Source organism: Phocoena sinus, chromosome 1, assembly GCF_008692025.1.
Source record: "Phocoena sinus isolate mPhoSin1 chromosome 1, mPhoSin1.pri, whole genome shotgun sequence".
NCBI classification, from domain to species: Eukaryota; Metazoa; Chordata; class Mammalia; order Artiodactyla; family Phocoenidae; genus Phocoena; species Phocoena sinus.
This window is the reverse complement of record NC_045763.1, coordinates 43,654,194-43,677,507: the sequence shown is the minus strand read 5'-3', so window position 1 is coordinate 43,677,507 and position 23,314 is coordinate 43,654,194. Positions and strand designations below refer to the sequence as shown.

At 43.7% G+C, this 23,314-nt stretch overlaps 1 protein-coding gene across 1 annotated transcript in view; it reads left to right on the top strand.

Annotated features, from left to right (window-relative positions):
- Nucleotides 1–3,059: 3,059 nt before the first annotated feature.
- Nucleotides 3,060–23,314, top strand: part of RAB3B (RAB3B, member RAS oncogene family) — a 58,449-nt gene continuing 38,194 nt past the window's right edge. The window contains exons 1-2 of the mRNA XM_032640271.1: nt 3,060–3,160; nt 11,209–11,436. Coding sequence (XP_032496162.1) covers nt 11,209–11,436 — 228 coding nt within the window. The 5' untranslated portion in view covers nt 3,060–3,160. The remainder of the gene's footprint in view (nt 3,161–11,208; nt 11,437–23,314) is intronic.

The window sequence follows — 23,314 nt, the reverse complement described above, 5'->3', positions numbered from 1 at the left end:
TAGCATTTTGTCTTTCTTCCTATTCTTACTTGGCATTTGGATCTGGAAGTGAAGACAGTCCAATGTAGTATGATTAGTTTTGTATTCTCTCTGGTGGTCAACTGCTAGTCAATAGGGAGCCACAAATGACACAGCCCAAATGTCAGATATGGACTCCCTCCCCCTTTAAGATCTAAAATCAGTGAGCTTGAACCTCGATTTTTACATTGATTTTTACATTTGATAACCCTGGTAAGTTGGAAGACCTCCTGGAGATTTCCGCAAATTGCACGAGGGCTTGTGCTCTCTTCGTCTCTGCCTCTACTCTCCTTTTTCAACTCGGAAAAACAAAGCCCATTGCTCAATTTTCCCACTCACTCATCCTTACAACTCCTCTCTCAGAAAGCATTCCTGAGTGTAATGGCCTTTACTGAAGTCTTGAGAGTCACAGAAATTGGTTATATTATATGTACAACAAACAGCTTCTCCCATTTAATGCATTCCAGTGTTTAAACACCCTTTGTACACCTGCCATGGGAGAGTTTCTTCTGACCCTTTATCCATGTAGCACCTACCCTTACAATGATTTTCTTACTCATCTTTTTCCTTTCCTCCCCCCAGCTCTCTTTATTACCTCTCTCACCCATATTGCTAAGTGAATTCCAAATTCTTTTCCTTTTTTTGCACAGAGCAAGTTTGTGTCTCCCTTCTCCTCTTACACTTACATATCCACACTCCTCAAGGTCCTAAGTAGGACAAAAGGACCTCTGAACATTAGGGTCTACCTTTCTTGGAAGGCAGTTGTGGTTAAGAAAATAGCATTTTTTGTTCTGTTATAACCACAGTGTTTCCTATTTATTGAGGGCTTACTATGTGCCTGTCAGGTGCTTTCCAGTAGCTATCTCATTTTCTTATTTGATCTTCACAACATTATTGTTCTTTCTACACATGAGCATGAGGTGCATGTGTCAGAAAAATGGGGTAATTTACATAAGATCACACAGCAAGTAAGTGTGTAGAATAAGGATTGAAAACCATATCTCTCTGGCTCCAAGTCTGTGCTCTGTCCACTTTAATACATGGCCTTTCAGGGAAGAAGGAGAAAGTGATGTGAAGACCTGAGACAATGTAAACACAATACCATCTGTTCTCATATTGTCTCTCAACTCTAAAAGGATGGTTTTATGTGTTATCTCGTTATTCTTGTGAAGAATGAATAATCATTATCATGATACCTCATTTTGAAATGAGGAAACTAAGGCCTTGTGGGAGAAAGGGAGTGAGGGAGCAGGCAGTGCAGGATATTTGATTTTAAGATCACAGAGACACTAGTTCTGTGTGATTAAGAAGTTCAAGGTATGACCATGGGAGGTAATGTGAAGAGGAGACCAAGGACTGAGGGATCAGGAAACCACATGGCTACCGAAGGCACCAGGAGGATGGCAAGACAGGGCTAATGAGAATGACCATGAGCCAGGGGCTGAAATCTTCAATGCATAGGAGCACTTAGAGGTCAATCATGTCCTTGATGAGGAAGGGTGGAAAGTGGTATGGCTGGAGACCAAAGGAGAAGGAATTTTTGTACAAGGGTGGAAGTGGCAATGCCGACCCTACCTCCTGGTCCTGTGGTGTATGGGGAGTGAGAAAGTGAGAAGCCTTCCTGCAGAGGGTTACAGGAGGAGTCCTGGAGGAGGGTCAAGCTTTAACAAAGGTAAAGAAGTAACCTGAGTACTCTCTGAGGAAGCAGAGGGTGTAGGAGAGTTTGTTGACAAAAGAACAGGATTCTAGAGGGCACAGTGGAAGGGCTGCCAGGATGAAAACAGTGGGGAGGTGACTGAAAGGGAGTGGGTGGAGAAGCTCAGAACAGTTCAAGGATGAGTCTGAGGGAGAAGTCAGACAGCCAGAGGGGCTGTCTACTGGGTGGTTCCTCGGGCCATAGAGACAAATTGTAGATCAGGTCATAATGGAATGTGGGAAATAATTGTTTTGGTATATGACTCAGGCCTCTAAGATTTTTAAAAATTGAATTATAGTTAATTTACAATGTTGTGTTTCAAGTGTACAGCAAAGTGATTCTGAGATATATATATATAGAGAGAGAGAGATAGATAGATATAGATATAGATATATATATTATTTTTCAAACTTCTAAGATTTGAGAAGGGGGAAGAGTATGGGGAGGGATGATGATTCTAAACCACAGCTGGCAGCTGGCTCCTGTGACCTCAGGAAGACTGGAAGTCCAGGTTCCACGTGTGAGGGTGGGGTGCTAATTACCGCTTATACCTGCCTTCTCTGACAGAGTTGGGACTTCCTAATGACCAGGCAAGAACATTTTCTCACTCCAGGCTACTGTCGGTAATGGGGAGCCATTGAAAATGTTTTGTTTCTGTTTGTTTCTTCAGGGTTGATGGTAACATGGTGACATTTAGAACAGTCACTCAGGCTGCCAACATAGAGGATGGATTGGAGAGTGGAGGCAGGGAGACCCATTAGGAGGCTGTTGCATTAGTTCAGGCAAGAAGTGATGAGGGCTGAACCAGGGCGAGAGCAGTGGAGACGGAGAAGAGGGGAAGGGATAGGATATGTTACAGAGGCGTCATCACCAGGCTGATGGGATGTAGGGTGTGAAGGAGTGCATAGGGTAGAGAACAATGCCCAGGTTTCTGGCTTCGTTTCCACCTGTAGACAGCCGTCCAGATTCTGCCTCTCTACCCGGGCTTTTGTGAGGATGAAGCGGTATAACGACAGGGAAGTGCTTTAGAAATGGCAAAGCTACAAACCCATCATCACCTACACTATCATAGAAGCTCTCTGATCACCCTAGTAAGTTCAGTGTATGGAACGAGGCGTGAGAATTAAGATAAATCACGATAGTCACCCAGATATTGGGGAGCGCCGGGCCCCCAAGATACCTCGGATTTCCTACACCTGCCCAGAGCTGGGGGCGCGGCGAATAGGGACTCCGCCCCTGGGCGGGGCATTTGTGGGCCCTGGTCGCGGTGGTGGCCCAGCCCAGCTGCAGCCCGAGCCTCAGCCCGAAGTCGCTGCGGTGGGGACCAGACCCGCCTGCACCGCCCTGCTCCGCGAACCCACTGCGCCTTTTGCCGCCCGCCGCCAGGTCCAGCGGTTTCGCGGCGCTGCCAGGGAGCGAGCCGCTCGTCCTCACCCGGAGTCCCAGGTAAGGGGCGCGGCCCGGCAGCCCGCCCGGGGAGGATCTGGGACCGATTCCCGGCGCAGGGCGCTGGGGACTGTGAGTGGGCGTTGAGAAGGAGCACAGGGCAGCGGAGGGAACACCAAGGAGAAGGGGCCAGGCGAGGCCACTAAGGAGGGGCACCGCGGCAGTGAAGGGGCGCGTAGCCTGGGGAGGGGGCGCTGAGGAGCGTCTACCCGGGCTGTGAGGGCCGCAAGGAGGGCTCCAAAGGCAGGGGCAGAGGGATTGGGGGAACGAGAAAGAGGGCGCCGGGGCTCGGGAAAAGCATGAGCGGCAATTGGAGCGCAGTTAGGGCTCGTTGAGGGGGAAACGGGGGTGGGGGGATGGGGGGGAAAGGTAAGGAGGGAGCTGAGAGGGACAGTGCGGGAAGAGCGTACCAGTGAGCCGAGGGGCGGGGAAGGGGTGCTGAAGCGAGAGGACTGAGAGGAACGAGGGAAGGGAGGCGTGGAAGTGAAGAGCTAAGGGGAGGGGACTGGCCGGCGGGGGTCGTTTCGAGCTGGAGAGGAGTGAGATTGTGAGGGGAAGGGGCGCTGGGCAGGAAGGAGGTGCTGGGCCGGGAGAAGGTAAAGTGAGTGTGGTGTGGTGCCGGAGCCCAGGTGGGTCTAGGCAAGGGGGGTAACCTGAGTGCGGGAGAGGGATGGGGCTTGGAGGTGGGAAGCTTGGAAGAATGGGAAGGTGGGAGACAAGGCTGGGTCTATCCAGGCTGCAGAGAAAGGGGGTGGGGAGCTGATGGAGGGAGAGAGCCAAGGCCTTGGATATGGGCTGTGGGCACCTGAGTTCTGGCTAGGGGTGGCGCATGGAGAGGCACTGGAATAGAGCAAGGGGTTGGCAGCCGGGAGTGGAGGAACTGTCGGGGAACTTGGAGAGTTTAGGCTGGTAGATGGGCTGGGTCATGGTGCGAAGGAAGCCAGGTGTGGGTTGTGGTGTGGGAGTGGGAAGATGATTGGGGCCCAGAGTGGAGTCCAAGGGCATCTATCTGGTAGCTGTGTCTTAGCTCCTCAGAAGGCTGAGGAGGGGGTGCAGGCACTGGACCCTGTTACACAGCTACTTGGGGTCAGAGACAAGAAGAGAATCGTTGACAGAGAAATTCATCCACAGGCTGACTCTATTCTAGAGTCCAAGTGTGGGAAGAGATTTTAGGGAGGGAGGTGGCAGCTAATAGAGGTGTGGAGGGAAGTGGGAGAAGGACAGGGCCATCCATCCCAGCTTCTTGGAATCCAGATGGAAAAGGGTGGGGGATAGTAAAAGGAGTTGGATGTGTGTGTGTGTGTGTGTGTGTGTGTGTGTGTGTGTTTGCTCACCTGTTCTGAGCCTATAAAGGGAGGAAGACAATGGAAGTCTGTGAAAAGCCCTGTCTGTGGTACTGGGAAGCCTTGGTGCTGAGTTTGCCCTAGCAAAGACATTCTGCCAGAGGATGGTAGGTCAGGGAAGACTTCCTGGTCATGAAGGATTTAGCTAGCCACAGAGGAAAGAATGTTCCTATCAGAGGAAACAGTATGGAAGCAGGCAAAAATATAAAATGATCTCCAGTCCAAGAAATAAATCTCCAGTTTCTTAAGGATTACAATATGAAGGGAGACACCAGCAACCTATAGAGGATGTTTAAGAAGGTTTCTCCTCTAAGCTGGAACGTCTATGGTTTCTCTTCATCTCCCCAGAGTACAGCACAGGGCCTGGCACACAGTAGGTGCTCAATGAATGTTGATTGAATGACTAATTGAGCTGTGGCTGTACTCCTGCCTCTCTCATGTACTGGTTTTAATTCTTCCAATAGTTTGCCCAGAAGTCACTTTATTAACTCATTTTATAGATAAGGAAACTGAGGCCCAGGGTGCGATCTGCCTAAGGTTACACAATTGCTTAGAGAGCCAGGGCTCAGTCCAGGTGTCTCTGACTTTGTCTTGTGCTCTTTCCTTCAAGAGAGAAGTTCATCCATTTACTTCTTCACTACATGTATTCAGTTGATCTCTTCTTGCTGGATTTTAAGGCTGTCTCCTCTTCCCTCCTCTTTCCTGCCTGAAGTCGGGTTCTTCCTTAGATGCTTATCAGACTCGAAGTGTTGTTTGTTTTTCACACCAACCCTTGGAGGAGCCATTTCCTTCTTTCCCCCAGCCTAGGACCAGATATGACTTCCCTGGGCCTTCATCTGTATTGCTTGTCAGAAGACAGTGAGCTACCCAGCTCTGTCATTTATGTGACTGTCAAAAAAGAGAGAGAAGATCTGATTGATGCTTATCTGACAAATGCAGTTCTGCAGACACCACCTGTGCCTTGACCTGTCTGCTCAGATCTGCCTCAGGCAGCTGCCTGCTGGGGTGGTTTTTACTTCTCTTTCGAATGTCTGTGTAGCCCCTGCCCCACTCTTGAGAAGATCCCCTTGGGGGCGTCCACATGAACCTGCCTTCCAACTGTACCTCTCAGCCCTCCCTGTTTTCATACCACCTTCTGGGAAAGCTATGCTGTGTGCACATAAACAAATGTTGACTGTACAGTATGGCAAGTGCTAGGAAAGAGATCTCAGGGTGCTGGGGATGCTTTTCTACTCACCCTAAAGTTGTTGTAGTTTTTATTTTCCCTAATCCCAGTCCAATCTGGGGGTAATCAGGTGACAGAAGTTCTAGTAATGATGCTCCAACTGACTTGCTGTGTGACCTTTGACAAATCACTTCTCTTTGTGGAGCCTCAATTTTTTTTACCTGAAAATGAAGGGGGGTGGATCAGACCAGGAGCTGAAAGTATTTTTTACTCTTGCCTTGCACCTATGGCAGACATAGCTAATAAAGGCAGGCACTTTTCCAACTGGATTCTATGCAAGGCCAGGTGTAGTTTTCTCCACACAGTGTAGGTATGAAGCACCCTTATATACATTTTCTTTTTTTTTTAATTTATTTACTTTTTATACAGCAGGTTCTTATTAGTTATGTATTTTATACATATTAGTGTATATATGTCAATCCCATCTCCCAATTCATCACACCACCACCACCCCCTCCGCTTTCCCCCCTTGGTGTCTATAGGTTTATTCTCTACATCTGTGTCTCTATTTCTGCCTTGCAAACCGGTTCATCTGTAATGTTTTTCTAGATTCCACATATATGCGTTAATATACGATATTTATTTTTCTCTTTCTGACTTACTTCACTCTGTTATGACCATCTCTAGGTTCATCCATGTCTCTACAAGTGACCCAATTTCTTTCCTTTTTATGGCTGAGTAATGTTCCATTGCATATATGTACGACATCTTCTTTATCCGTTTGTCTGTCGATGAGCATTTAGGTTGCTTCCATGACCTGGCTATTATAAATAGTGCTGCAGTGAACACTGGGGTGCATGTGTCTTTTTGAATTATGGTTTTCCCTGGGTATATGCCCAGTAGTAGGATTGCTGGGTCATATGGTAATTCTATTTTTAGTTTTTTAAGGAACCTTCATACTGTTCTCTATAGTGGCTGTATCAATTTATATTCCCACCAACAGTGCAAGAGGGCTCCCTTTTCTTCACACCCTCTCCAGCATTTGTTGTTTGTAGATTTTCTGATGATGCCCATTCTAACTGGTGTGAGGTGATACCTCATTATACTTTTGATTTGCATTTCTCTAATAATTAGTGACGTTGAGCATCTTTTCATGTGCCTCTAGGCCATCTGTATGTCTTCTTTGGAGAAATGTCTATTTAGGTCTTCTGCCCATTTTTTGATTGGGTTGTTTGTTTTTTTTTAATATTGAGTACATGAGCTCTTTATATATTTTGGAGATTAATCCTTTGTCCGATGATTCATTTGCAAATATTTTCTCCCATTCTGAGGGTTGTCTTTTTGTCTTGTATATAGTTTCCTTTGCTGTGCAAAAGCTTTTAAGTTTCATTAGGTCCCTTTTGTTTATTTTTGTTTTTATTTCCATTACTCTAGGAGGTGGGTCAAAAAAGATCTTGCTGTGATTTATGTCAAAGAGTGTTCTTCCTCTGTTTTCCTCTAAGAGTTTTATAGTGTCCAGTCTTACATTTAGGTCTTTAATCCATTTTGAGTTTATTTTTATGTATGGTGTTAGGGAGTGTTCTAATTTCATTCTTTTACATGGCTGTCCAGTTTTCCCAGTTTTTCCAGTTTCTTATTGAAGAAACTGTCTTTTCTCCATTGTATATCCTTGTCTCCTTTGTCATAGATTTGTTGACCATAAGTGCGTGGGTTAACCTCTGGGCTTTCTATCCTGTTCCATTGATCTATATTTCTGTTTTTGTGCTTGTACCATATTGTCTTGATTATTGTAGCTTTGTGGTATAGTCTGAAGTCAGGGAGTCTGATTCCTCCAGCTCTGTTTTTTTCCCTCAAGATTGCTTTTGCTATTCGGGGTCTTTTGTGTCTCCATACAAATAAGATTTTTTGTTCTACTTCTGTAAAAAATGCCATTGGTAATTTGATAGGGATTGCATTGAATCTGTAGATTGCTTTGGGTAGTACAGTCATTTTCACAATATTGATTCTTCCAATCCAAGAACATGGTATATCTCTCCATCTGTTTGTGTCATCTTTGATTTCTTTCATCAGTGTCTTATAGTTTTCTGAATACAGGTCTTTTACCTCCTTAGGTAGGTTTATTCCTAGGTATTTTATTCTTTTTGTTACAATGGTGAGTGGGATTGTTTCCTTAATTTCTCTTTCTGATCTTTCATTGTTAGTGTATAAGAATGCAAGAGATTTCTGTGCATTAATTTTGTATCCTGCAATGTTACCAAATTCATTGATTAGCTCTAGAAGTTTTCTGGTGACATCTTTAGGGTTATCTATGTATAGTATCATGTCATCTGCAAACAGTGACAGTTTTACTTCTTCTTTTCCTACATTTTCTTATTTAAAAATCACAGCAGCCTTCTGCAGTAGGTAATGTGATCATATCATAGATGAGGACATTGAAGCTCAGAGTTTAGGTGACTTGTCCAAGTTCATACATTGAGTTACTGGGAAAGCTGGGATCAGTAGCCAGGCTTTTTGTTATGATAAAGCTGCCACTCTAAAATCTCTTCTCATTCCAGTAATCTAAGAGTGCAAACAGCTGCATCAGAAAAATGAAAACCAATAATACAACATTTACATCAATAGTCTGGCACATGGCAAATGTTCAATAAATGTTTACTGAAAGGAGTAACATGCCCAAGGATTTACTCTAGGCTCATTGTTGACAGGGTATAAGGATGGATAAAACTCAGCTGAATCCAGAAGGAGAGACAGACAGTTAATTGTAAAACAGGCTCAAATTTTGGAGCCCAGATCAGGGAGAGGACACTTGAACAAGATTTGACTGCAGAAGTGAATTAAAAAGCCAGTGAATTAATATTTATTGAGTACCTCCCATAGATCAAGAAACCATGCCAGATTATTTACATATGGTAACTGCTCACTCTATTGGTACCATAGCTCAGTGAAGTAGGTGGCATTTTCTCTGTTGTAAGGTAAAATGCTGTGGCTTAGAGAGCTGACATTACTCACCCAAGAATTCAGCTGAAGAATAGAGCAGGAATTTTGACCTCTCCCATATTACTTCATGGTACTAGGTCTAGTCTCAGCTGTTAGTTGTGAAGCTTGGGTAAATCCTTATAATTTCTAGCCCTCAGTTCCCTTCTTGATCCAATGGGGATAGTAATCTTTGTCCTTCCAGTTTTATCTCCCAGGTCTATCTAGAGGATAAAATAAGATAAAGGAAATTGAGGTAAGGATCAAATCTGTGTTTCAGTAGAGTTATTCTTCGACCAGGGGTTCCATTTCTAGGAATCTCTCCTAAGGAAATAAATAGGAAAGAGGACAAATATGTAAAGAAATGGTCACTGCAACTTAATTTTTATAATTAAGAACAGAAAAATAAATATATGACTTTAAAGAATTGGTCATATGACACAACCATAGGATGGAATAAAGTGTAGTCAATTGAAATCATATTTACGAAGAATTTTTAAAATCTCAGTATATGATATAATGTTAAGTGAAAAGGAGCAGGATACAAAACTAATTATCTCAGCTATTAAAATATACATGGAAGGGGCTTCCCTGGTGGCGCAGTGATTGAGAGTCCGCCTGCCGATGCAGGGGACATGGGTTCGTGCCCCGGTCCGGGAAGATCCCACATGCCGCGGAGCGGCTGGGCCCGTGAGCCATGGCCGCTGAGCCTGCGCGTCCGGAGCCTGTGCTCCGCAACGGGAGAGGCCACAACAGTGAGAGGCCGGCGTACCGCAAAAAAAAAAAAAAAAAAAAAAAAAAAAAAAAATATACATGGAAGATATAGACTAGAATGTATTGTATGTTATCATTTATATATTTATAAAGTATGAACAGACCTCTGTGCTTATATATGCAAAGAATATCTTTGAAAGATACATAAATCGTTAACATGTTTGCCTCTGGGGAGAGGAACTAGAGACTGGGCATCAGGGGTGGAAGCAAGACTTACTTTTTACTGTAAACCTTTAGGTTCCATATTACCTTCTTTTGAGGCAAGAGGTTAAGAAAATAATGCAAATTGCAGATGGTGATAAAGTAATACTTGCAAATAGTAAAGTTTGTCTGAATTATTTTCAGTGTGTGTATTACCCTTTTTTTTTAATACTAATTACTGGTTTATTGTAAAAGTGTAAAGGATACAACTCAGGAACAGCCAGATGGAAGAGATGCATAGGGCAGGGTAGGGGGAAAGGGTGCCTTGGAGCTTCCAGGGTCTCTCCTAGCACATCAACGTGATCACCAACCTGGAAGATCTCCACACCGCTTTGGTTAGGGTTTTTTACGAAGATTTCATTACTGTAGGCATGATTGATTAAGTCGTTGGCCTTTAGCCATCAACTTAATCTCCAGCCTTTCTCCCCTCCCCAGAGGTTAGGGGGTGGTGCTGAAAGTTCCAACCCCCTAATCATGTGGTTGGTGCCTCTGGCAACCAGCCCCCACTCTGAGGCTGTCCTGGAGCCCCAGCCACCAGGCATCTCATCAGCACACAACAAAACACTTCTCACTTGCACTTCCAGAGGTTGCAAAGGTTTCAGGAACTCTGCCTGGAACCAGGAACCCAGACCAAATACATGTCTTTTATTATATCACAATATCACAGTGCTCAATAAATGGGAACTGTTATATGGTTATTGTCACCATCATATCTGTCATGGGAAATAACGAGTACTCGACAAATATTTGCTGGTAATATTAAGGCCTAGGTATACTACAATGTATTACCTTTTAAATTGAATAATAAGGTATAATTTCAAAATAGATGGCACTCTGGTGCATGAAAAAATAAAGGAGGAAATAAACTTCAAATGTTAACAGTGGCAGTTTCTGAGTGGATGCCGTGTCTAGTAATTTAAAATTTTCTGTTTTACATTTTTGTGTTTTTTTCTAACATTTTGTAATGGATATATACTTTCAAAGGAGAGATTTTCTTTTGTAAACAAACAAAGACGACTAGCAGCAGAGTGGAGGATGGTATGAGGTCGTTGTGATTGCTTCCCTTGTTTTGACTTGCTGTTTTGGCCTTTTTTTTTTTTTTTTTTTTTTTTCCAAACTCAGCTTAGGAGCTACCCCTACAGGAGCCTCTCCTTGCCCACCATGCCTCCAGGTTGGGTTAGATACTTCTTATGGGCTTCCTCAGCCAAGGCTTCCCTCTGTCTTATCACTTATCCACTGCTTTATTACTCTGTGTTTATGAGTTTTTTACTCTAATCTGTGGCCACTCAGAGGTCAGACACCATGTCTGATTCATACTTGTATTCCTTGTGGCCAGCACAGGGCTTGACCCAGAACAATGTGTTCAGTAAATATTTGCTGAAGGAATGAATGGGAGGAGCTGGGCTCCACCCCAATCCTGAGAGAACATTTGGGGCAGGTGCAGTGAGGGGGTGACTCTGAGTAGTGTGTATTTCCTCAGTGATGCTGGGGCGTGGAGTGAGTGTATGCAGGGCAGTGTGACCATTAAAAGTTAGGTGATCCAGGGTGACACTGGAGGTGTGTTCCTGAGTGACCACAGGTCTCTCCTGCAGATGGCTTCAGTGACTGATGGTAAAGCCGGAGTCAAAGATGCTTCTGACCAGAATTTTGACTACATGTTCAAACTGCTCATCATTGGCAACAGCAGTGTTGGCAAAACATCCTTCCTCTTCCGCTATGCTGACGACACCTTCACCCCAGCCTTCGTCAGCACCGTGGGTATTGACTTTAAGGTGAAGACAGTCTACTGCCACGAGAAGCGAGTGAAGCTGCAGATTTGGGTGAGTCCTGAGCATCTTGGGTAGAAGTGTCCCAAGAGCTGACTCGTTTGCTTGTACAAAGGTTGGGTGGTGAGGCCAGTTTAGAACTTCTGAGTTTTATGACATTAGGCACCAGTGCTATTGTGTATCTTGCCCCTGGCCTATCCCTTGTTGGTTTTATACAGTTTTGCTCTCCTCTGGGAACTCAGGTGTTTCTGCTGCTTAACTGTCCAAAAGGTTTTATCCTGGCTTATATGGATGAGTAACCAAGAATCTGGGCTTTGGAGTTATAGACCTGGATTTAGATTTCAGTTCTGCCAGTAACTAGTCATGGAACCTTGACTAAATTACTTAACCTCTCTGGGCCACGCTTTCCTCTTTGGGGATTATAATAGCATCTATGTCATAGGGCTGTTGGGTGCTTAGCATAGTTCCCGGAACATAATAAATGCACAATAAATGTTAGCTACTGTATCCATAATCTATCACTCTGTAATCACTTCAAACCTTGATGGCTTAAAACAACAATAATAATTCATTAACACACAGTTGCTGTGGATCAAATATTTGGGAGTGGCTTGGTTTCTGGCTTGTGGTCTCTTATGAGGTTGCTGCCAGATGTTGGCTTAGGTTACAGTCATCCGAAGGCTTGAGTGGGCCTGGAGGATTACCTTCCAACGTGGCTTACTCCCATGTCTGGCACTGGCTTTAGCAGGAGGCCTTCATTCCTTTCCACGTGGATCTTTCCACAGATCTGCTTCACTCCACAGAGTGTCTTCATGACATCTCCTAGGGGGAGAGATCCAAGAAACCAAACAGGAAGTGGCAGTATCTCTTATTAGAGTATTCTATGGGTCACTGATTCAACGTAGGAGGAAACTACACAAGGGTATGAATTCTGGGAGGTGGGGATCATTGGAGACTACCTTGGAAATTGGCCACCACAGCTACTATTATTGGTATTTACCAGTGGTACTAATAAAATTTATATGTATTTGAGATGATATAGCAACATGTACATCATATACTTTTCTATACTTAATTAGCACTGGGATTAGAAATTTCAGAAATTTGTGATTTAAAGTATTCAAAATATATTTATTATCAGTCCACTCAACATTAATACATTGTACATATATGTTATTAGTATAGTCTGTATACAGTACTTTTCTTTTTACAAATTATTTCCATGTGTTAATACTATCTCACAATCAACCCCATGGGACAGATACTCAGAGAGTAATTAATTTGCCTTAGGTTGACCGCGCAGCTACAAAATGGGATTCCAACTCAAATCTTCTGATTCTAAAGTATGTGCTCTTTTCTCTACACTGTGCAATTAGGTCTTATAGAGCTCATATTTTCATTAGTGATCATGTTAAGTATTACTTTATATAGAGATAAAAGTTCATTTTGTTTCTTTAGTCTCTATTAAAAGCATTGAGGAATCAAACCATTAGAAATGCAAGAAGCTACGCATTCCATTTAGTTCATTGGTTCTAGAAGTGTGGTCTCCAGATCAGCAACGTCAGCATCACTGGGAATTTGTTAGAAATGCATAATCTCAGGTCTCTCCTCAGACCCAAAGAATCAGAAACTCTGGGGTACAGCCCAACAATTTGTGTTATAACAAGTCTTCCAGGTGTTTTTGTTTTTTTTTTGGCGGTACGCGGGCCTCTCACTGTTGTGGCCTCTCCTGTTGCAGAGCACAGGCTCCAGACGCGCAGGCTCAGCGGCCATGGCTCACAGGACTAGCCGCTCCGCGGCATGTGGGATCTTCCCGGACCGGAGCACGAACCCGTGTCCCCTGCATCGGCAGGCGGACTCTCAACCACTGCGCCACCAGGGAAGCCCTTCCAGGTGGTTTTGAAGTTGGCTAAAATTAAAGAACCACTGATCTAGTTTAGCTACCACATGGTGAGAATCAATAAGCATTTATTAAGTACCTGTTCTGTGCCCAGTGCTTCCACTTGTGTAGTCTGACATCCTCCCTGCAGCCAGTGCACAGAGGGGGCTGAAAGCAAAGGATATTTGGGGCATGGTGAGCAATACAATGATAATGGAGCAAGGCTGTGAAAGAGCAGGGAGGGGATGCTGAGAGAGAAATTTGCTGGAGAGGCTGTCAGGTGGTGGCTTGGGAGTCAGGGAGACCATGGACAACAAATAGAAGGTTTTTGAAATGGGCCAGAGGGTACATGTCTGATTATTCCTTAGGGCACTGAAGAAACTTACTAGAGTTTATTCGTGTCTTTGTATATAAAATAAATGTTTACTAATATTTACAATATGGATTGACATAGATATCTTCATTTGATCTCCACATTTGGTGCTCACAGATCCTACACTCAAAAAATCTTCAGGTGGGAGGAGATACTCTTCCCTTTAAGGGGTTGGCAGTAGTGGCTCCCTCACTCTTTTATACATTTTCAGCCCATTGTGAACTTTTGCAGTTTTCCTGTGCTTAGTTAAGTGGATTTATTGATTGTACTACCTCATTTTAACTAAATGAACCTCCATGATGGATATGTGGATTTAAAAGAGTCTTACCAAGAAACCTCTGATTGAAGACTATATTAATTATCGTAAGCCTAAGTGAGCACAGAAAATGGCTAGACTGATATCTCCCTGACACCTAGCACAAGTTCATTGTCAGCCATGTTTTGAGGTAAAATCAATGACAATCTAATTAGATCTGACATAGTCAATCACACTGCTTTTGCTAAAAAAAAAGTTAGTGGGCTTCCCTGGTGGCGCAGTGGTTGAGAGTCCGCCTGCCGATGCAGGGGACACGGGTTCGTCCCCCGGTCTGGGAAGATCCCACATGCCGCAGAGCGGCTGGGCCCGTGAGCCATGGTCGCTGAGCCTGCGCGTCCGGAGCCTGTGCTCCGCAACGGGAGAGGCCACAACAGTCAGAGGCCCGCGTACCGCAAAAAAAAAAAAAAAAAAAGTTAGCAACGGGTTTTGTGTGTGTGTGTGTGTGTGTGTGTGTGTGCATGCATGCTTTTCTGTAGCAAAAAATAAAAATTTTCTGTACTGTTCATATATGCATTAAAATGTAAACATTTAATTGTTATTTTAATGTATTTTAATATCATTTGTGTACAGAAGTAGGTATAATATATATGTATATGTAATCTAAGTAAATATGCAAATACTGTGAATGCTGTGCCTACATTTTTCTTACAGGGGTATGAATTTGGAGACGACTACCACGGGCATTGGGGAGCATAGAAGGGTTTTAACAAAGTCAGATTTTCATTTTAGAAAGATTTCTGGCTTCAGTTTGGGAGGGTAGATGGATATGAGGCAAAGAAACTAGTGGTTTGGGTAAGTTACTAAATGTATTAGTCTGCTCAGGCTACCATAATAAAATAGCACAGACTAGTTGGCTTAAACAACAGACATTAATTTTCTCACAGTTTTGGAGACTGGAAGTCCAAGATCAAGGTGCCAGCCGGTGTTGATGTCTGGTGAGAGCTCTCCCATTGGGTTGCATATGGCTGGCTTCTTGCTGTATGCTCACACTTCCTTTCCTCGGTGCTCACACTGGAGAGGAGTGAGCGAGCTCTCTGGAGTCTCTTCTTCCAAGAGCACTAATCCTATCAGATCAGGGGCCCACCCGTATGACCTCAATTAACCTCAATTACTTCCTTCAAGTCCCCATTTCCAAATATAGCCACACTGGGAGGTAAGGCATCAACACATGAATTTTGGGAGGATACAAACATTTGGTACATAACACTGAGAAAGTGATAAAATGATATAAGTGATGGAAATGAGGAGAGAGAATTAAGATTAAAATTTACAGAATTTGATGATTAATTAATTGTATAGGGAGAGGGAGGAACACGTATCTTCTTATACACATCTATTTATACATATTTACTTCTCTGAGAGTTCTGTGATTTTTTAAAGTTGTGTGAGCTTTGGTAAGTCACTTTACTTCTATGAATAGATAATATTCTCAACTGTAAAGGTCTCACAGGTTTGTTGAGGGAGGGGCTACATGATAACATAGTATTGTGCCTGGCACATAGTAGGAATACAATAAATGTTAGGTTCTGTCCTTTCTCTCCGCCTGATCTTCATGCAAATGGTAACTGGGTTCCCTCACAAGGTTTCCCACCTGTGATTCCAGAAGTGCTCAACAGCATCCAGGGCTTCACTAGCACTGTATGAAGTGTTCATGTAAATTTTTCAAGCTCATTTTATCTCTCCCAGGGGATTTCAAAAAAGTCATTGTCAGGGTGGAAGCTGGAGAGGGAAGAAGAGGAGGTTATGAGCATCACTGAGCAGGACCATTCACAAAAGGAGTTTCTGTCATCTCTGGGGGATCATGATGGTATTGGTAGTGCCTTGTTCTCTGGGATCCCTTGCCATATAGGTCCCTGAGAGTCTCCTCTGTGTCCAGAGAGGTTAATTATTGTGGAATAGAGAAGAGAATCTTAGTGGGGAGGTGAAGGTAGGGGACAAATCTCATTAATAGAGAGTGAGAGCATGCACAGGTGTGGAGGGAGGGAGAATTGGTAACGCCACAGCAACACACTTGACTAGAGGCCACTTACTGCTTGGGTGCTTGTTGCCAAGCAACTCCTGGAGACACGTGGGAAGAGAAGAGTGGGAGAGGGCCTTCCACTACCTCCATGTGGGGCCCATTGCAGGGGATATTGGGTCTGGTGCTGGCCAAGGGAAGGATCCGGGGGTCTGTGGGATGACTGAGCTGACCCACCACTGTGGAGTCCTGCAGTCCAGTCCTGGCTCTCCCTGAAGTTCAGTCATTGTGTGATCTGGAATAACCCCTCCCCTCCATGGACCTATTTGGACCTATTTCCCCAACTATCAGAAGGAGAAAATAATCCTTGTTCTTCTTGCCTCATGGGATGTCGTGGAGTTCAAGGGAGGATATGGAAAGGAAAGCCCAAGGGCAACTATGAAGTTTTGAGTAGATCAGAAGGACTGTGGATATTGTCAACCATGTGAATTCTTCCTGTACGTGCTTTAAATCATTCTTTGTGTCTTCCCACCTTCCCTCTGACCCAGGGAGGTAGTCATCTCCTTAAAGAATGGGTGGTTGAGCCCAGAGATGTCAAGTTACTTGTGCAGAGCCAAACAGTAAACTTCATTCTTTTATTCGTTCAATAGACATTCATCTGGTAGTCCCTCTGTACCAGGCATTGTGCTAGCAGTGGGGAAACACCCTTCCTGCTCTCCTGGAGTTAACGCTGTAGCAGGAAAGATAGATACTAAGTACATGGGTGAAAAATATCTAATTTCATCTGTGGTAAGGGCCGTGAAGGAAAAAAAATAGACTTGTTTCAAACTCAAGCACTGAGTCACAGAGCTCAGGAATCACTGAACTGTGACTTAAGTCTCATACCCCCCATGCAGCTGGGGTCAGGCTCAATTCTATTCACAATTTAAAAGGCTGATGACCTTCACCACACCAGCTCACTCCAGGCCTGGTCTCTGTCAGGGGACGTGGTGACAGGGGCCTCCACTGTGGAAGGACAGAATGTCCTCCTTCTTGCTCCCACCAGTGAGGCTTTTTTTGGTGACCTTCTTGTCAAGAAGACTTTAAAGATAGGAGTGTCTCATGTGTCCGGGGTTACTTGTATAGAGACTGGGGAATGGACTGGCTGGTCTAACATTTTTCTGTCGAGAGTTTGAGAACTCTGTGTTTTGTGAAGGATTTAAAGGCCACTGTCCTCACTCCTGGGTTTGTCCTGGTATTGCTGTTCTCCATCCTCTTTCTTTCTCTGCAACTCCCTCTTCTGAAACCCTCAGTCACTACGGTGCTCGCATGTACCTCCATTATTCTACTTGTTTTGTTGTGTTGGTGATGTTTTTTTTTTTTTTTTGCCACACCGTGAGGCTTGCGGGATCTCCGTGTCTGACCAGGGATTGAACCCAGGTCCATGGCAGTGAAAGCGCGGAGTCCTAACCATTGGACTGCCAGGGAATTCCCTTTGGTGATGATTTTGAAAAGATAATGTGTATAAAGCACCAGCGTAGTCTTTGGCATGGAGTAAACACTAAACAAATAGTAGTTTTTATTAAAGTTCTAGGGAGATCAAGAAATGATACTCCTTGTCTTTGCCCCTTAAGTATGGAACCAATTGAGAGATAGATACCAGAGTCAGAGAGATGGGGAGTAATGCGACAGCCTTCTTAGTGATAAAACTAGGATGAAGCACATGGCCCAAGTCTTCAGGGAATTGGAGCTGGCTAATACTTCACTCTGAAGTCAGATAGACATACAGACCCAATCACAGGCCGACATGAGTGGCTAGCTGCCACTAGCTCCTACAACATGCACCCAGGGTCAAAGTCCAGGTGGCCCAGACTTACTAACGCTTAAGGCTTGAAACATTCCACCTAGGCCTACAGTAGAAGCCTCGATCTCCATGGACAGTCTTCTTCATGGAGGGGGAAAGGAGGTTCCCTTCTCCAACAGCTCTTTTTATAATTAAAGAAATAGAAGTAAGTATTTGCTCCAAAGAGAGGTTGGGCAGAATGATGAAATCTGGGAAAAATAGGAGGAGTCTTAGGGGGTTTCGTGGAAATCCTAAATTCTATAGTGTTGAGAGTGACTCCCTACATAACCAGGAGCTGAGAACAATAAGACTAGGGTGAAATAGGCTGTTGGTAGTCAGCTAGTTTCTTTCACTCACTAGCCAACCACCCACATAGCTGCCTCGATGACATTTAGGTTGCCACATGGCTTTGGAATCACTTATAAATATTAAAACGTGAATATCAAATCTGGGAATGTCAAAGACCTATATCTTAGGACCAACAATATAAGAGTATAATAAAATGTAATGGAGCTTAGGAATGTGGGGAAAGGCCATACCAGAAACCCAGACTAAGGAGGATTGTGGCTCTTGAGCAGTCATTTAACAAATATTTACTATGCCAGACAATGGGGCTAGAGAAGTTAATATGAATATGACACATTCTCTGCTCTCCAGGAACTGGTGAGAATGAATTTACCTCTGAGCTCCAAAAGTGAAGTAAAATGAGTAACATAATTCTCTTGTTCTGTTAAGGGAAACAAACTGGGACATCAAGAGAGATTGACTTTTCCCTTGTATATTTAAGAATATATAATAATGGATTATTATACATGATTGGTCAACTGTTTAATGGGCATCTGCATTTGTTTCCTATTGCCTCTCTGACACATTACCATAAATTTAGTGGCTTAAAACAGCATGCATTTATTATCTTATAGATCTGGAGGTCAGAAGTTCAAAACGGATGTCACTGGGTTAAAAATCAAGGTGTTGGCAGATTTGTGTTCCTTCTGGGGGCAAGGGGAGAATCCATTAACTTGCCTTATTCCAGCTGCTAGAGGCTGCCTGCATGCCTTTGCTCAGGGCCCCTTCCTCCATCTTCAAAGCCAGCGGTATAAATTCTGTCAACTTCTCTCTCTCTCTGACCTTCCTGCCTTTCTCTGATAAGTACCCACATGATTACCTTGGGCTCTTCTGAGTGATCCAGGATAATCTTCCCATCTCAAAACCTTAATTTAATCACATTTGCAAAGTCCCTTTTGCCATGCAAGGTAACATATTCAGAGGGTTCTGGGGATTAAGACATGGATATCTTTGGAGGACCATTATTCTGACTACCACAGCATCCATTAATAACATGGAAATGATCTAATATCAATTCTCCCCATTTTTCAAGGCTCTAACTCAGGTTCCCTCTTCTCTAATGATAGCCCCCTCTGCTAACTCCCTGAAACAGGTACTGTCTGTGTCTTAGGCTAAGACTATCTGCTGAGAATGCCTGTCATCTTCTTAGGTGCCAACGAGCCTGTGAACTTAGAGCTTACCACATCTCAGTCTCATTTTAGACATGAGGAGGCTGAGGTCCAGAGAGAGATAGGACTTACTAAGGGCTCATTCCAAAACTCCTTATGCCACCTTCAGGAAGTTGAAATCTGGCCACCAGAACATAATGGGGACCCAGAGAGACTGATGGGCAGCACAGAAAAGGCCAGAGGCTGAACAGGAACATGAGGGCTGCGACAGGTCCCTGTGGCTCCAGGAATATGGAAATACTTGCTGAGTACAGCATCCTGTACTTAGCTCTTACAATATTCAGAATTGATTTTTCTAGGCAGCAAGTTTCCTGGTGTGGCTGCAGAGACACATTGACACTTTCATCTTCCCGAAGAAGCCGGTAGGAACCAGCTGCTGGGGAGGTTTAATCTGATTTTTAAAATCACAACAAAGACTATGGGAGGTCAAATCAGAATTGCAGGCATAGTCCGCCTTTGTAATTTGCAAATGAATTAACCAGCAATCCTGATTGGCTATTCAAGGGGCCTCCACACTTTGGGGCCACCACTGCCTTCCCTCCACCCAAACTGGTGTGGGGGAAAAAGAAATTTGCACATTCATTCATTCAATAAACATGTGTCACATGCCTATTAGGTGCCAGGCACTGTCATCATAGGGCAAATAAACAGCTACAATACAACATAAGTGATATAAAGGGATGAAGAAAGTGCTGTGGGAACACAGGCAAAGGAGCTGCTACCTCTACCTAGAAAAGTTATTTTCTGCTTCGCAAAAGAGGGGGCCTTTGAACTGGGTGTTGGCAAATGAGTAAGAGTATTTCAGGTTAATGTTGGGGAAGATCTTTACAAGCAAAAGAAAAGACAGGCGCAAAATCACAGTTGCTTTCAAGGACCCATTTTGTGCCTGACTGTGGTAGGCTCTGCAGGGATTGGTGAGACAACATCCCAACCTCTAAGGGGGTGCTCACGTAGTAAGAGAGATATAGCATGTACACAAATAGCGACGATGCTACAGATATGAATGATGCCTTGAGAGAGGTACAGAAAGTTTTGAGGAGTTCAGAGAGGGAATGCTCCCTCTAAGCTTGAGAGCATCAGGAAGGCCTCCATGGAGGAGGTGGCTTTATGGTAATGAAAGTTGGCTCTAGCATGTAATAACATCCTCAGAGGCTCTCCGTCTCATTCATCCAGCTCTGTGGTCCAGGCTGATCTCAGTTTTTGACTCAGCGGCAGTGTGCTGACATCCCTGCAATTATTTGTATGTTCAAGAAGCAATGCAGCACATTGTCAGGAGCGCAGCCTTTGGAGAGAACCAATCCTATGCTCCAAACCCACTTCTGCCACTATCACCTTGTTCAAGTCCCATTATTTCCCTGTACTTCACTTTCTTCTTTCTAAAATAAAGATAATTTTAGTAATTACCTACTTGGTGTTGTTGAGAGAATAATACAAGATAATCCTTAGCCTAGTGCCTGGTACATAGTAAATGATCCTTAATTGGTAGCCTTTATTCTTAATAACTCTGTTACTCTCAAGGGTTGATTTGTGGCAACTGGAAGTCTGAATGTGATCTGAGCTAGACTCTGCATCCTTTTTAGGAGCTGAGGAACATCCACCCGAATTCTTTCTCTGAGTCTTGAGCTGAGTCTGCAGTGGTTGATGGCTGACCCCTTTGGCAGAGCCCTGCCCTGATGGCACATGCTGCTTAGCTGGGGATAGAAAACGATTCAGAAAACCATAAAGAGCTCAGATGTGTGGTGCTGAGTGAATGCAGTAGAATGCCAAGGAGAAAGAGTTCAGTATTGGGTAGAGTGGGTAAGAAAGGCTTCTGGGAGGAAAGTGGGGGGCATTGCAGGGTAAGGCAAGAGAGGAGGGTATAATAGAGACATTCCAACCAAGGGAGGGGTCAACATAGGCTGAGATGGGGGCAGACTTTAGGGGATAGGGTGAGTTGCCATGTGCTTTGTACGATGGTCTTTCTGTGAGATGACTGGACTCCTCCCTTATCTCCCAGCCACAGCTCCTGCCTCTGCTCCACATCCCGTGTGGAGTAGCCATTCCAGCCACAACAAACTTCTATGCGTTTGTTCGTTTATTTACTCATTCATTCAGCAATATTTACATTGTGTGCACCAAGCATTGTTCTAGGTGCTACAGACACAGCAGTGAAAGTAACAAATGGAATCCCCTATCCCACATTCCCCTAGATTTAAGGGGGAGACTGGCAATAAAAAAGTAAATACACAGTATGTTCTGTGATGATAAGCACTCTGGAGGAAAATATAGCAGGAAAAGGGGGATAGGATAGGATAGGATAGGAGGGCTGTTTATAAATTTAATCAAGGTGGTCATGGTGAACTTCACTGAGCAGGACACTTTTCAATAAAATCCTGAAGGAGGTGTGGGATATTTGGAGGAAGAGGATTCCAGGCAGAAGGAAAGGCAAGTGCAGAAGCCCTGAGGCAGGGGTATGCCTGGGACATTCCAGGGATAGTAGGAGCCCGGTGGGGCTGGAGCAGGAGAGTGGTCAGAGATGAGGCTGGAGTTAGTGGGAGGGCCAGACTGTGTAGGGCCTTGGAGGCCTTTGTAAAGACTTTCGGTTTTTGTAACCCAAAAAGTATAATTGATATATAAAAAACTATACATATTTAATGTATATAATTTGATGGGTTTGGACACATGCATATACCTGTGTAACCATCACCACAATCAAGATAATAGACTTATTTATCAACTCCAAAAGTTTCCTTGTGTCCCCTCACCTCCTTTTTTTTTTTTTTAGCAGTAAGAACTGTTAATGTGAGGTTTACCCTCTTAACAAATTTTTAAGTGCACACTACAGTTTTTTTAACTATAAGCATTATGTTGTACAGCAGATCTCTAGAATTGCATCTTTTTTAAAAAAAATTTATTTTATTTTTGGCTGCATTGGGTCTTCATTGCTGCACGCAGGCTTTCTCTAGTTGTGGTGTGCAGGCTTCTCATTGCAGTGGCTTCTCTTGTTGCGGAGCACGGGCTCTAGGTGCGTGGGCTTCAGTAGTTGTGGCTCGCGGGCTCTAGAGTGCAGGCTCAGTAGTTGTGGCCCATGAGCTTAGTTGCTCTGTGGCATGTGGGATCTTCCCAGACCTGCATTGGCAGGCAAATTCTTAACCACTGCACCACCAGGGAAGTCCGAAATTGCATCTTGTGTAACTGAAACTTTATACCAATCGATCATCTCCTCATTTCCCCTCCCCTCAGTCCCTGGAAACCACTGTTCTATTTTCTGCTTTTATTTGACTATTTTAGATATCTCATATAAATAGAATCATGCAGTATTTGTCCTTCTGTGATTGGCTTATTTCACTTAGGTTAATGTCTTCCAGGTTCATCCATGTTGTTACAAATGGCAGAATTTCCTTTTTTAAGGCTGAATAATATTCCATTGTATGTTTATACCACATTTTCTTTATCCATTCATCTATCAATGGACATTTGGGTTGTTTCCATATCTCAGCTATTGTGAATAATGCTGCAATGAACATGGGATTGCATATATCTCTTTGAGGTTCTTATTTCAATTCTTATGGGTACATACCCAGAAGTAGAATTGCTGGATCATATGGTAGGTCTATCAAAGGACTTGAATAGACATTTCTTCAAAGAAACATACAAAAAGGCCAACAAGTATATGAAAAATGCTCAGCATCACTAATCATTAAGGAAATGCAAATTAAAACCAGGAGATATTTCCTCATACCTGTTAGGGTGACTATTATAAAATTAAAAAGATAATAAGTGTTGACAAAGACTAGAGAAATTGGAGCCCTTGTACACTGTTGGTGGGAATGTAAAATGGTGCAGCCACTGTGGAAAACAGTATGGAATTTCATCAAAAAAATCTTTGAAGGCTTTGGGTTTTACTCAGGATGAGATGGGAGGAATCTCATGAGCAGTGGAATTACATGATCTGACAAATATTTTTTAAAATAAACTTTATTCTTTGATAATTTTAGATTTATAGAAAATTTTCAGTGATAGTACAGAGAGTTCCCATATATCCTTCACCCAACTTCCCTAAGATTAACATCTTATATAACCATGGTGCAT